The sequence below is a fragment of the Ceratotherium simum genome, chromosome X (genome assembly GCF_057802395.1).
Source record: "Ceratotherium simum simum isolate JZ-2026a chromosome X, ASM5780239v1, whole genome shotgun sequence".
In the NCBI taxonomy this organism is placed as follows: domain Eukaryota; kingdom Metazoa; phylum Chordata; class Mammalia; order Perissodactyla; family Rhinocerotidae; genus Ceratotherium; species Ceratotherium simum.
The window spans coordinates 59,771,731-59,785,517 of NC_141940.1; the positions used below are offsets into that span (position 1 = coordinate 59,771,731).

At 35.1% G+C, this 13,787-nt stretch overlaps 1 protein-coding gene across 9 annotated transcripts in view; it reads right to left on the reverse strand.

The window, feature by feature from the left end:
• DACH2 (dachshund family transcription factor 2) overlaps positions 1 to 13,787 on the reverse strand; it is a 505,289-nt gene that overhangs the window by 350,839 nt on the left and 140,663 nt on the right. For 6 of the 9 annotated variants that reach the window (XM_087427017.1, XM_087427016.1, XM_087427012.1 and 3 more), the window contains exon 2: positions 12,031 to 12,069. The exons of the other annotated variants lie outside the window; for them this stretch is intronic. In XM_087427017.1, coding sequence (XP_087283143.1) covers positions 12,031 to 12,069 — 39 coding nt within the window. The remainder of the gene's footprint in view (positions 1 to 12,030; positions 12,070 to 13,787) is intronic. 9 annotated transcript variants of the gene reach the window in all.

Sequence of the window (13,787 nt, forward strand, 5' to 3'; positions counted from 1 at the left end):
AGAAGTAACAGTAAGATAATTCAATTGCTCAATAAATATTTATTGAATATTGAAGACTAAATGTTAGGGAAATATGCTAGATACTGGAGATAACATTGATCAGCAAAACAAAAGCCTCGTCCCCACCTTCATGCTGCTTATAAAATTTCCACAGCATTTTAGCATTTCCATAAAATTATAACATACTTTTGCTCATTTTTGCTCTTCACAACAACCTCGTGAGGACATTCATAGGTCCATTGTATGGATAAGAAAACAGAGACTTATTAGACGTTAAGTGATTTGTTTGCGATCCTAGAGCTAGTTGTTGGTACAGTAAGGAATTAAATGCAAGATTTCTGACTACAAATTCAGGGCTCTTCCACTATAGCAGCATTTCCAAAAGTCTATTTCATGCAATACTAGTTCTCTAAACAAAAAGATTCCTTTAATCAAAAAAGACTGAGAAATCTTGTATAGTATATCTTCTTTTATAGATTCATAGAGCAAATTAACAAATTCTAGGCTCTGAGAAGACCTGTGGTAAACAAACTTGCTTATTTTTATTTAACCCCATGTTTTCCAAACTTATTTGACCCCAAACCCTCTCTGAAGAAAAAAACTGGAATCCACGGTGACTCAGGAACTGATGATAAACTAGTGCATTGGATGCTGGGTGAGGAGTGGGTTGCAGAAAGGACATGTATGTTGGCGAGTTACACAGTACATTTCTAAATCTATGCATGACCATGAATGTGCATGACTGTAGAAGACTATGAGGCCTTTTTATTCTCTTCTCACTAGATATTATGAAAGAAATGGGCAGGTGTGTGTGGTGAGAGAATGGTGCCTATGTGCATTATCAGGATGATGGAAAACTTAGGATACCAACAAGAAAATGGAACTGAGAGAGTTCCCCTGATCCTCTTTCTTAGCTACCTCCAACACTTGCTCAGGATTGAGAAGATCAAATCTTCCCCTAATCGAAACTTCCCTTAATGGCTGGCACTAGGGCAGGAAATGTAAAAGATAAGCCTGGAGCATCTTGTACTGCTAGAAAGTAAGGAAGTACTAAAAAAAAAAAAAATCCACAATGATGGGAGCATGTAAAAAGAGCTCCTGGGGCCGGCCCCGTGGCGTAGCGGTTAAGTGCGCGCACTCCACTGCTGATGGCCCAGGTTTGGATCCCGGGCGCAACCGACGCACTGCTTGTCCGGCCATGCTGAGGCCGCGTGCCACATACAGCAACTAGAAGGATGTGCAACTATGAAATACAACTATCTGCTGGGGCTTTGGGGAGAAAAAGGGGGGAAAAAAAGAAGGAGGAGGATTGGCAATAGATGTTAGCTTACCGCCGGTCTTCCTCAGCAAAAAGAGGAGGATTGGCATGGATGTTAGCTCAGGGCTGATCTTCCTCACTTCCTCACAAAAAAAATAAAATAAAACAAAAAGAGCTCCTAATGGCCAAAGCTGGAAAAATTTAATCAGTAAAATAAATATTGTAGTATTGGATTATAACCCAAAGTACAAAATAATACATGGGAGTCCATAATGAAATAAATGATTACATAAATAAATAAGAGAGAAGAGAAAAATTTCTTGTGCAGAATTCCAAATGATTTCTGTAGATATTCTGCCCTTGGGAGGTGAAATATAACTCCTCATCCCTTAGCTGTGGGCTGCACATAGTAACTTCTTTCCAAAAAATTCCTAAGAGTACAGTACAAATAGGGAGGGGGAACAAGTAACTTTGCAGTGAAGAAATCTGACAAACACTACATGAACAAGGTGATCAAGTTCAACCTCAACAGTGATAAGTCATAGTGATAGTATGTACCCTTGATAGGATGTGATGCAAATGGCACTTGACCTCTGTGATCTTCCTCCCCAAAACCCAATTTAACAATGAGAAAAACACCAGACAAACCCCAATGGAGGGGCATTCTACAAATACCTGATCTGTACTCCTCAAAAATGTCAGGGTCATCCAAAACAGGGAAAGTCTGAGAAACTGTCATAGCTAAGAGGAGTCTAAGGAGACATGGTGACTAAATGTAAGGTGATGTCCTACATCTTGGAACAGAAAAAAGACATTAGGGAGAAACTGAGCAACTGTGAATAAAGTAGAAACCTTAGTTAATAATAATGTATCAATAGGAGTACATTAATTGTGACAAATTGAGTCATTAATTGTAGGATGTTGACAATAGGGAAACCGGGTACAAGGTGTATGGAAAGTCTCTGTACTACCTTTGCAATTTTTCTGTAAACGTAAAGCTGTTCTAAAATAAAAACTTCATTAAAAAAAGAACACTGCCTCTAACCATCCTTGTGCCAAGCTCACTTTTATTAGAAACTGCTTTATCTCTACACGAATTGTAGTCAAACTTAGTTCCAAAAATCACAAGCAGTAATTTTTGAAGAGGGAGAGCTGGACAAACACAAATTAAGGAAAGCACAATTTATTTATTTATTTATTTATTTACTTATTTACTTATTTATTTATTTAGTGAGGAAGATCAGCCCTGAGCTAACATCCATGCTAATCCTCTTTTTGCTGAGGAAGATTGGCTCTGAGCTAACATCTATTGCCAATGCTGCTCCTTTTTTTTTCCCCCAAAGCCCCAGTAGATAGTTGCATGTCATAGTTGCACATCCTTCTAGTTGCTGTATGACTAAGAGGGACGCTGCCTCAGCATGGCCGGACAAGCGGTGCATCAGTGCCCGCCCAGGATCCAAACCCAGGCCGCCAGTAGTAGAGTACGTGCACTTAACCGCTAAGCCACGGGGCCTGCCTCAGCACAATTTATTTTTAATGCAATCCAAAAGTAAAAGATGTATATACCATTTTTAAATGGGCTGCCTCAAACAGGTGTCCCAAATCCCTCATGTAATAATATTCTGAATTCAGCGGGTGTTTTATTGCCAAATGTAAATCATGATTAAAAAATAAAAACAAGGGGCTGGCCCCGTGGCTTAGCGGTTAAGTGCTCGCGCTCCGCTACTGGCGGCCCCTGTTCGGATCCCGGGCGCGCACCCAAGCACCACTTGTCCAGCCACGCTGAGGCCGCATCCCACATACAGCAACTAGAAGGATGTGCAACTATGACATACAACTATCTACTGGGGCTTTGGGGAGAAAAAGGGAAAAAAATGGAGGAGGATTGGCAATAGATCAGGGCCGGTCTTCCTCAGCAAAAAGAGGAAAATTGGCATGGATATTAGCTCAGGGCTGATCTTCCTCACAAAAATAAATAAATAAATAAAATAAAATAAAAACCGTTATCTTCTTTATAATTAATGTTAGAGATATCGATATGTGATTTAATGGGTATTTGTAAAACTCCTACAGCATAAAGAATATAAAATTGTTATTTTTGTTATTTAGGCTAACTTCATTTCAAAGCAGCATAACCTACAGATCTGCTGACCAACTAACTATATCACAGTAATATACCACTTGACTAGAACTAGCCATTTAAAATAAAAATGTCCAAATCATTTGATTTTTCATCAAATAAAAATCAAAGAATAATTTTCTTTATATATTTAAATGAAAACATTTTCTATGCAAAGAATATTTTGTAATGATAAAGAAGTTCAAAATGTCTTAAACTCTCCTAATTGTAACAAACCAAATCATGGCTCCTATTACTAACAGGCTTCCATATTTTATACATTTTAACAGCTTTTATACATTTTTTAAAAAATCTAGAATATTGTATATATCAGATGATCTAACACTTTGTATCATGAATTATGAATAATATATCACTTATATGAATCTATTGATTGAGCTACATATTTTTTCTACATCCCGGTTTTCTAATTTTTTACATTTTATGGCTGAATCATTTTATACTTGCCCCCTTTTGAACATTAGAATTAGTTAAAAAAACAAAAATTCCAAATGATAATCTAAAGTAACAGCAGATCTTTGGTGTCCTAATATGCTGGGAGGAGGAGAACCCTTTGAGCAAGTGTATTCTTTGTATTGAAAGCTCGTTGTTATCAAAAACAGAAAGCAGGACACGTCTTTAGGGCACTTCACATGTATCTACAGGACTTTAGAGCACGTTGCCATGGAACATAATTCCTTCAAGGACTAGAAACCAAAGAATGGCCATTTTGGCATAATAGTCCCATTTCTTAACATTATTTTGTAGCATTCATCAAGATGTATTACAAACCCTACCAATTTAGGGACAATGCACTGCCTTTTCAAATGCATTCATACTGGGTCTTAGAATCAACTCCGTTTTAGCAACTAATTAGTTACACTGACAAACTTTTAAGAATAGGGCTATACAATTTTAGAAAATGTCACCACTCTCTTTGTAAATTAATGATATGTTCCCCATTGCACAATAATAGGTGGTTATCAGCCTTTCCTCTTTATCCTGTCTCAGTCATTTAGTTAAATCTACCCTGCGCCCTCCGGAGAAATTCATGGTCTGTCACCCTACTTACTGGTGTCTAGATTTATGGATATTTTAGCAGTCCCTTCATTTTCACATCACTAGGCAACTCTTCTAAGTTTAAAAGAAAGGACAGACTTCACCTGAACATTCAGACAATATCTTGCTACAAAAGTCTGTTTTCCTTCTATAATTCCACTTTCCTTTCATTTATACTAAAGAAATACACATCCTGAGACCTAATGTATTGCACCTTCACATTATTAAATGTAACATGCAGAACATTACATTATTATGCTACACATGGCCAAGAAATTTTAGTATTCACGGGATTATGGTAATTAAGTCTTCCTTCACTTTGGGTGATGTGACACTTGCTTGACTATAATGTCACTCCACTTAAAGTCTGTGTAAACAACATTATCTTAGTCACTCTGCATTACATTTCCAACTGTGAGCAAAATTACAAGGTCAGAGTGGACAAGAATGTAGGTAATCCCAAGGAAACATCATGTAAATGACTTGCTCAAGGTTCAAACTGGGTTTTCAATAATAACAAAAAGGAATATTTTCTATACTAATATTATAGTATTATTATCTAGATGCCATCCGTGGCAAAGCACATGGGTATTCTTGAAGGCAGTGGTAAAGACAAAAGTGTCCATGATTTTGATGTTTTGTGGATAAAAGATAAACGGTGTTTGCCAAGACTTTGTCCAGACTAAGAAAATATCAGGCCTCAATAAGGAGTCGGACACAGAACAACTGCAGATCGTTGTGTAAATAAAGGTCCATTAACATCTCAAATACAAATAATGCGTTTTAGAAACACAGATGATAAAGGCAATACAACAATACTTATTTTCCTCCTTTCCTGTTTTTTATAAATACTTAGCAATCATAATATTTATTTAAAAAAAAGGAGAGTACTGATTTCCCAATAGTCTTGTCAGGCACTTCGTGTATTATGTCCAAGAGGTGCTGTCTAGAAAATGCTCTGACCTACAGAAACTAGCTTAAAGGCTTTGGGATATCTTGCATTTTAAGTGACTTATTTAGTGCTTATTGAAAAAGTTAGATAACCTGATTAAATTTCCATATGGAATAGGTAGGACCTTGGCAAAAATAATCTAGATTAACTTGGCATAAGTTCCTCTTCACTGAACTAGTAGAAGTAACACAGTAAGCAAAATAGTGGTTATCAAAGAATGCTTAAATTATAAAACAAGGTGCCAATTAGTAAAAATAGCAGTGGAAGTTCTTAAATATGGGCCCCGCACTTAGTTCACAAATAGGCCAAAGTGGGTAAAAACCCTCAAAAGCAATTTATGTGGGATTCTCTAGGCTTATTGTCACATTTGGACAATGAAGTATACACATGTGAATTGTATTAATCTGGAGATCATCTGAACAAAGTGTGTGAACCACAATTTTCTTGTAATATCTGATGTTGAAACTCTGTAGGAGGTCAATTCACTTCCTAGGAATGCCACAGTCACAAAATTTTCCCAGGACTACTTATAGAAAGAGAGGGCTCTAAAAATGTCTTCATCACAAGAGATTAACTGATTTAGATTTTGTTTGCCAGAATTGCCACCTTCCATAAGTAGAAGCTTCACTAAAAACATAACTATGTCCAATACAGATAAACAGAGTTTTCTTTTTAAAAGTCATTGAAAATAATAGGCATTCTGTGCTAGAGATAAGATATACTTGTGTATGTGAATGTGTGAGTGTACGTGAGTGTGTTTGTGTGGTATATTTGCAATTCTGGGAGTTGAAATAAAATCAGTTTCAACTGACTCCCTTTTCTACTTTAATCTCTTACAATATTAGACAGTTAGGTTTCTAACTGAATGTTCTTTCCAGTACACATAGAATCTAAGAAACCCTGAAAGCTCTTTGTTAAACCTCAGCATAAAGATCCAGATCTTTCTAATCAAAAGTCTCTCCAAACACAAAATCCAATTACTCCCTCCAAAAAGAAATATAGAATAGTCAACCTAAGTCCTCCCTCTACTTTAAGTAGCTATGTGCAGCACCATAAAAGTATTGTTGGAATCAAATCTTAAGTGAGCTGAAAGTGTGGAATATTCTCTTCTCTGAATGTGAAACATGAATAAAAAGAGCTTGAAAAGAAACACAAAGCCATAACAAACAGTGGTTGAGCTTTCATTGTGTTTCAGCATTTGTAATGTGATGCTTCAGAGCGGGAAACATTAAAGATGAATTCAAGAAGGTGTGTTGCCACTGTCTAGTCCTTACATCGCTGAGATCCTGTTCCCATCTTTTATCCCACTTCCCACCCCCAATTGTCCTTGAATTAAGAGAAACACAAATAGGATAAACTTATAATCTTAACTAAGCTAGAGTGTTACAAAGTTTTCACAAATTGATAAAATTCAATTTTGTCTTTATGTTTTATGCACAATAAGTAAATTATAGCTTCAAGGAAAAGATAAGATATGTATTATACACCAAAGGTTATAGTATGTCTCTAAGACATTGCTTAGTCCAACATCCTAATTTTACAGATGCAGCAACTGAGGTCCCAAGCCACAAAGTTATTTGCAGGGTTCTTTTTAAGTCCATAGACTTCTGACTCTTTTTCCAGAGCTCTTCCTGCCATACCACACTTATCTCATCAAATGACACTTTATGTGAAAATGCTTTGTAACCTGGAAAATACTTTACACATTTTAAATAGTATTCTTATGCTTATCTAAACTACACGTTTTTAAATGAAGAATGATGACACAAATAGTATCAGTAAACATTGTTATGTGCACTAAGTGATCAAAGGAATCAATGTTTCACCTGTTGGTGTATAATCATGAAAGAGAATCAACAAAAAGAATTATTTTTTTTCTTCAAAGTAATGGTTTGTTAAAAATATCTGCTACAGGGGCCGGCCCAGTGGCATAGCAGCTAAGTTCGCGTGTTCTGCTTGGGCGGCCCAGGGTTCGCTGGTTCAGATCCTGGGCATGGAGCTACTCACTACTCATCAAGCCATGCTGAGGTGGCATCCCACGTAGAAGAGGTAAAACTCTACAACTGTGATATACAACTATGTACTGGGGCTTTGGAGAAAAAAAAGAAAAAGAGAAAGAGTGGCAACAGATGTTAGTGCAGGGTCAATCTTCCTCAAAAAAAAAAAAAGAATGAATAAAAAAATATATCTACTACACTGGCAAGAATGTGGGAAAATAGGAGCTCTTGTATCATGCTAGTGGGAGTATAAATCAGAACAGCTTTCAAGAGCAATTTGGCAATAATTATTAAAGTTGAAGATGTGCATAGCCCACAACTCAACAATTTTACTTCTAGGTTTACACTCCAGAGATATTCTCCCACATGGGCACAAGAAAACATGATGACCATTACAGCACTGTTTATAATAATAAAAAATTGGAAACAACCTAAATGTCCATCAATATAGTAAAGAATAATCAAACTATGGTGTGCTCATACAATGAAATAGTAGACAATTAAAAAATAAATGAACCAGATCTACTTGTATCAACATGGGTAAATCTCAAAAACATAATGTGAAAACAACAATTACAAAAGAATAGCATAGTATCAAACCATTCAGGTACATTTTAAAAACAAAAAAATCAATACTTCACATTGTTTGTGTATAAATACACATGCAATAAAAAACACACAGCAATGATACACATCAATTTTAAGATAGCGGTTACCTCTACTGAAGGGTGGAGTAGAACAGATATTAGTGTTAGTCATATCATTAATGCATTACAGATACATATTTTTTTTTAATTGAGCTCTGAATCAAACGTAGCAAAATGTAGACCTGGTTATTGGTCCATAGGTGCCCCTTATTATTTCCTGTTCTTTCTATTTGAACTATTTTATAATTAATCTTGTTAATCTATTACACAATCAAAATGATGCTACCAAAATTGATTTCAGAATAGAAATGCCATTTTTCAATGTCAGAAAAAAATATATATATATAGAGAATGAAATGAAACTTTCTTGTAATTAGTCTGATTCCAGTTGTCAGGCTATAAAATATATTGATCCAAAGTATATGAACTTTGAAATCAGACTGCCTTGATTCAAATGCTGGATCTGGTAGTTGTAGGCTGTGTGGCATTAGATAAGTCACTTAATCTCCTCTGTACCTTGGTATCATCATCTGTAAAACAAGCACCAGAATTACAGCACCTACCTTCTGGGGTTGTTATGATGAATAAATGAACTAATACATGGAAAATCACCTGGGATATCATGCTTGGAAAATGTTAGATATTATTATGTTCTGACAAAAAAAAAAAAACTTACTAGTTGTTCATCAAATTTTATCCTGAATTACCTTATTTATATGTCCACACTGGTTGAACGCATCAAATAATCACTAATTTCTTAAATTGTCTACCCTTGAGGACTAACCAATTAACTGAGAATCTTCAGTTGTTAGAGTTTTTAGGGAACAGTTTTAATTAATACATTTAAACATAGTCCATCCCTATCACACAACAGATTACTTGTGGTCAAAACTATCCGTTGATCTAAAAAGGGCAGCACTGTCTACTAAAATTTGATTTCAGTAAATATGAGCTGTTTTGCACATTGTCATATGTGTTGACCAGTTGTCCAACAATTTCTCATCTTTCATATGTGTCTGTGTTAAGTCTGTGACTAGAATAATTTGTCAACAAATGAGGGGTTTTTTTTAGTTAATTTAAGATTTGAGATTGTGCATTCTTTTGTTCTTTCTTTTTTACTTTTCTCTTTTTTCTCAAGTCCTCTGATAAGTTTCTCATCAGAAATGATAATGTTAACTTACCATCTTGACTAAGGATTTATGGTACAGATCATAGGGGACTTTAAAGCAGGTTGAGCAGTGGGGTCTTTTTCTTTTTTTTTCCTAGAGAGATTGGAATTTAATTGTTTCCTTTTTAGACAAATATGCTTTCGGATTGTATGCCCCGTGATGAAAGGGGCATACAGATGTCAAAAGCATTGTAGCACAGTGGGATTATGTGCTAAGGTCCAGGGCAGGACAGACAAACAAGCCAAGTCTTAGATCAGTCAGTTACCTCTCAACAAAATCCCAGATGACCAACTTGTGTTTTCTCTTTGCCAATGCCTACTAAAAGTTCAAATGAAGTTTTGTTGTGTTAACTACTTACATTTCTTTATTTCTTATTTTAACCATTTGTAAAAATAAAGGAATTTTGCTAGATAAAATTGAAATTTGTTTCAAGGCAAGGCAATTTAAAATAAAACAACACATGCTATATACATTGCTTTCTTCCTATTAAAACACTATAAATTGAGCTATAAATAAAAGCCTTAATTATGTTATGTGACAGAACCTATCCTTAAATATTCTCTTTTGAACATGGCAGTAATGATCTTTCATACTGCATTTTACTGGTAAATATGAAAGCAAAAAATTCATAATTTTATCTTAATTTTCAAACCACATTAAGGGAAAACTATCTTGGCTATTTCCGTGTAGTAAGAAAAAATCACGAAATGTATAACCACTATTTTGAGTACCAGAAGAATTATTTACAAACACTCCACTTATTATTTATTTACTTTACATGAATTTTCTGTCATCAAGATCTTCGGGTGCATCTATAACATACTGTGATTTTTTTAAATTTCAGTACCTAGAAGATTTACAATTTTAAGCAGAGGTCGCAAACTGACAGCCCATAGGCTAGATCCAGACCACAGATGGGTTTTGCTTTGCCTGCATAGTGTTGCTTTTTTTGCTTTTTATTGAGTTAGTTACCAACATTTAAGAACTAGAGAATTTCATATAAACATCTAGATTCCCAGCTTCTTGTAAAACCAGATCTAACAACACTGGGCCCACTTTCCCACATGGTAGCAATCAGCTGAGCTGAGTAACAGCTGCCACCTTGGAAAGAATATATACTCTCTGGGTCACCATAATCCCCACCACTCCCTGTTCCTTATGGTCTTTCATTTATGTTACCAGCCTTGCCTCAGCAGGCATGAGAGTTTGCGACTCTCCTGTTTCTCTGTAGTTTACGTGAGTGAATGAGTACATATACTTTCAAAAACATTTCATGGTTTTTCCCAGATTACAGTAAATATAAAAACTCATTACTTAGATATGTACATATGTAATGTGTATTCTGATTAATCTAGAAATAAATCTATGCCAGTTATAAACGACTGTTATGCTTAATTAAAAGAAAGAAGTTGACATTAATTTGCAAGTCATTTTACTAGCAAAATAAAAATAAAATCAAAGTAAGTTTCAATGCCTGAATTCAATTGCATTCATATAAAATCAAAAACAGTTACTTTCAATATCCCAAATCTAAACTCAAAACTCAATCCATTTAAAATTTTTCAGTTAAAATCATTCATTTATGAAATCTACACACTGAAGTCACTGTCGAATAGAAAGTTTGGCACTTAAGGAGGCACATCCACTGCTTCAGGTCACTTGGGTATTATTTAGTGTGCATAATATTTAAAAGTAATATTTAGTATAGAAAATGTCCTAGATATTAGAAACACTACCACAGTGATTTTTCTATGTTGAGAACCCAGGATAAATAACATGTTGTGGTCCCCATCTCCCCCACAATCCTATGACATTTTTCTTGTAGAAATATATGGATAAAACATGCACCAAGGGCAGCCCTGAAGGAAAGAGTTAAAAGTCACCAAAGGGTGATTTAACCTGAGAAGGGTGTGTGGAAGAGAAGAGGGGGCACTATTTCCAGGCAATAACAAAACATACTTTAGTATCATGGGTTTCCTTCCTTCTCCCTTGTCTCTCTGAGTTACTGCCCATTCTTTTCCCCATTACAACCTAAATGGTATAAGGCATGGAGCAATATGGTATCTCTGATTTCAATTTAACTGAAATTGTCATGGATATTTTAAGAAGTTTCAAGCGCAAATCTTCTTAGATTTCCAAATATTTTTTAAAAAATGTATTTTTAGAAAAAAAATAATTTCAAATATTTTAGAACTACCAGCACGCCTACAAAATATATCTGTGCCTAATGCTTAGAACAACTCCAGAAGATTAGAAGGCCTAGTTTTTTTTCCATTATTGCTGTAGCACACTTAATAGCCTGTACTGCCCTGTAAAAGTGAATGTACCTTCCCAAGCATTTCAGAGCCATGGGATGGGAGAATTACTTTCCCATTATTTTACATAGGTGTCAGGGTTTTTATGTCTGTGATCCTAACTCAACCTCCATCAACTTCGCAGCCTTACTCTAGTTTCTGCTTTAGTTCCCAGGGAATGAGTTGCTCCCTGTGGCTGGTAATCATCTCCCCACTGCAAAGTCCTGTGATCCACTCCCAGTTAATAGATATGAAAGATCACTAACTGGCAATAGTGAAAATGTGCAGACTTCAATTAACTAGAACCCTCAAATGGATAGACAGGCTGTAATTAGCAATTTGAATTTCATTTTTCTTATTATTAACCAAGGATTAAGCAAGAGTCAACATTTGCTGCTGAAAATTTTAAATGGCTCTACTTTCCTACCTTAGTAAGTATAGTACAGGGAACAAAATTATTGAAGTTGGGCTGAATCTGTACAGGCTCCAGGAAATACCCAGGAAGTTGATTTTTAAAAAATAAATACATAAATACCTGTTAACAGCTTGTTTTCTTGTCATTTGCCTCTTCCTTCTAAAAGGAGAGTGTAGCAAAAAATAAATAAAACTGGTTAATTGAGAGTTCTGGTTAGTTAGCTTCCAATTAATCAAGGCTTTATTATATTTCACAAAAAAAAATCTTCTTAAATTCTGCAGAAATTTTAGATAGTTTACACACAATGAAACACCAGCAGGGAAGAGCACAAAGAAGGTAGGAAAGCCTGAATTGCTATTAGATAGTGTTTTAAATATATGGATAATGTTATTACATTTCTGGTCTAATCCCCATTGAGTAAAGAATAATATGAAATGTCATGTGGTTTAGGGCTTTTCTATATATGAAGGCAAGGAAATAAGGTTATAGATTTCTGTTGAAGAAAATGGCCTCGGGTCGTAACAATTCCAAAAAAAGATTCAGCAATATTGTGTCTTTTCCCTTTCTTTCAAGAGCCTTCCTTCCCATCCCATTGGGTATTCCAATACTTTTTAGGGACAAAAAAATCCCCTTTTAGTTTTCTTTCTCATTTTTTATTTGGCCAACAGGATGATGAAAGTAAGCCAATATCAATGTCATGCCTTAATTTCGTAAACATGGAGCCATTAATCTCACAGCTCACTACATACTTATTGCTGAAGCAATACTGAACTATCTTACATCTTCCCCAAAAGGGTTACACATGCGCGCACACACACAGACACACACACAGACACACATACACAGTCATACACACACTCACACAAATAAGTCAAACACATACAAAAGAGAGCAATAAAAAAAAATCCACATAATTAGCTTAGTTAACAAAACAATCATTCTTTCCAGTAGTATAGTATTTCCTAGTGTTCCCAAACCCTTTAATGAAGAACAATGAAATCTAAAACGACGTGCTAAATAAAACTATAAGGACTGTAATTTGGCTTTTTTGAGCCTTAGTGCACTTCTTAGTAGTACAGAAACAGGAACCTCCCTATAATGCCCACTACAAATATACACAGTTGGTTCATCACCCCTTTGTAATGTCTTCTTCTAATAGCCTTTTTAAAAGTCTCCTTTCAAGGTTTTTGTTGTTTGTTTGTTTGTTTTTGAAAGGCAACTGCTTAAAGGTCTGTAGAAAGATTTCCAAATAAACCACAAATGCCAACATTTATCTGGAGTTGCCGGGCAAAGGAGGTGGGAGTGAAGGGAGGTGAGTCTTTTTTTCACCTACTCTTGTGTTCTGTCACTTGATTGTCAGAACTATTTGATTTTGCTTTATAGTTCACTCACTCAACCTGTTTTGAAATGACAGTTTCTTAAAGTAGAATATACTCATAAATATACTCATATATACCAAGTCAATGATAATGCATACTTCCTTAATCCAATGGGCTATATATCACTGGACTGGAGGAATCTTTTTCCTTTTTACCAGAGATCCCCTTCTCTTTTCACTTATAAAACTTTCTGAACTCAACAGAAGTTTTTTGGCTGTCACCATAGGTGTATAATTATACTAAGTTAAAAATAATAAAAACCATTTAAATCTTCTATGGCCTGAGCTTCACAGATTATTTAAGCTTAGACTTTAAAATTACCAAATACTGAAACATTCTTGTTAGAATCATCTAATAAATATATAAATGTCCGTGAGTTAACTGTTCTTTTATTAAGGATTTAAAACTTTCTTAGAAAATTAGGAGTTTACCTTGAATTTTGCAATTTTCTCATTTGTCTTATCAAATGTGAGAATGTGTTTTACAATACTGCCTAAC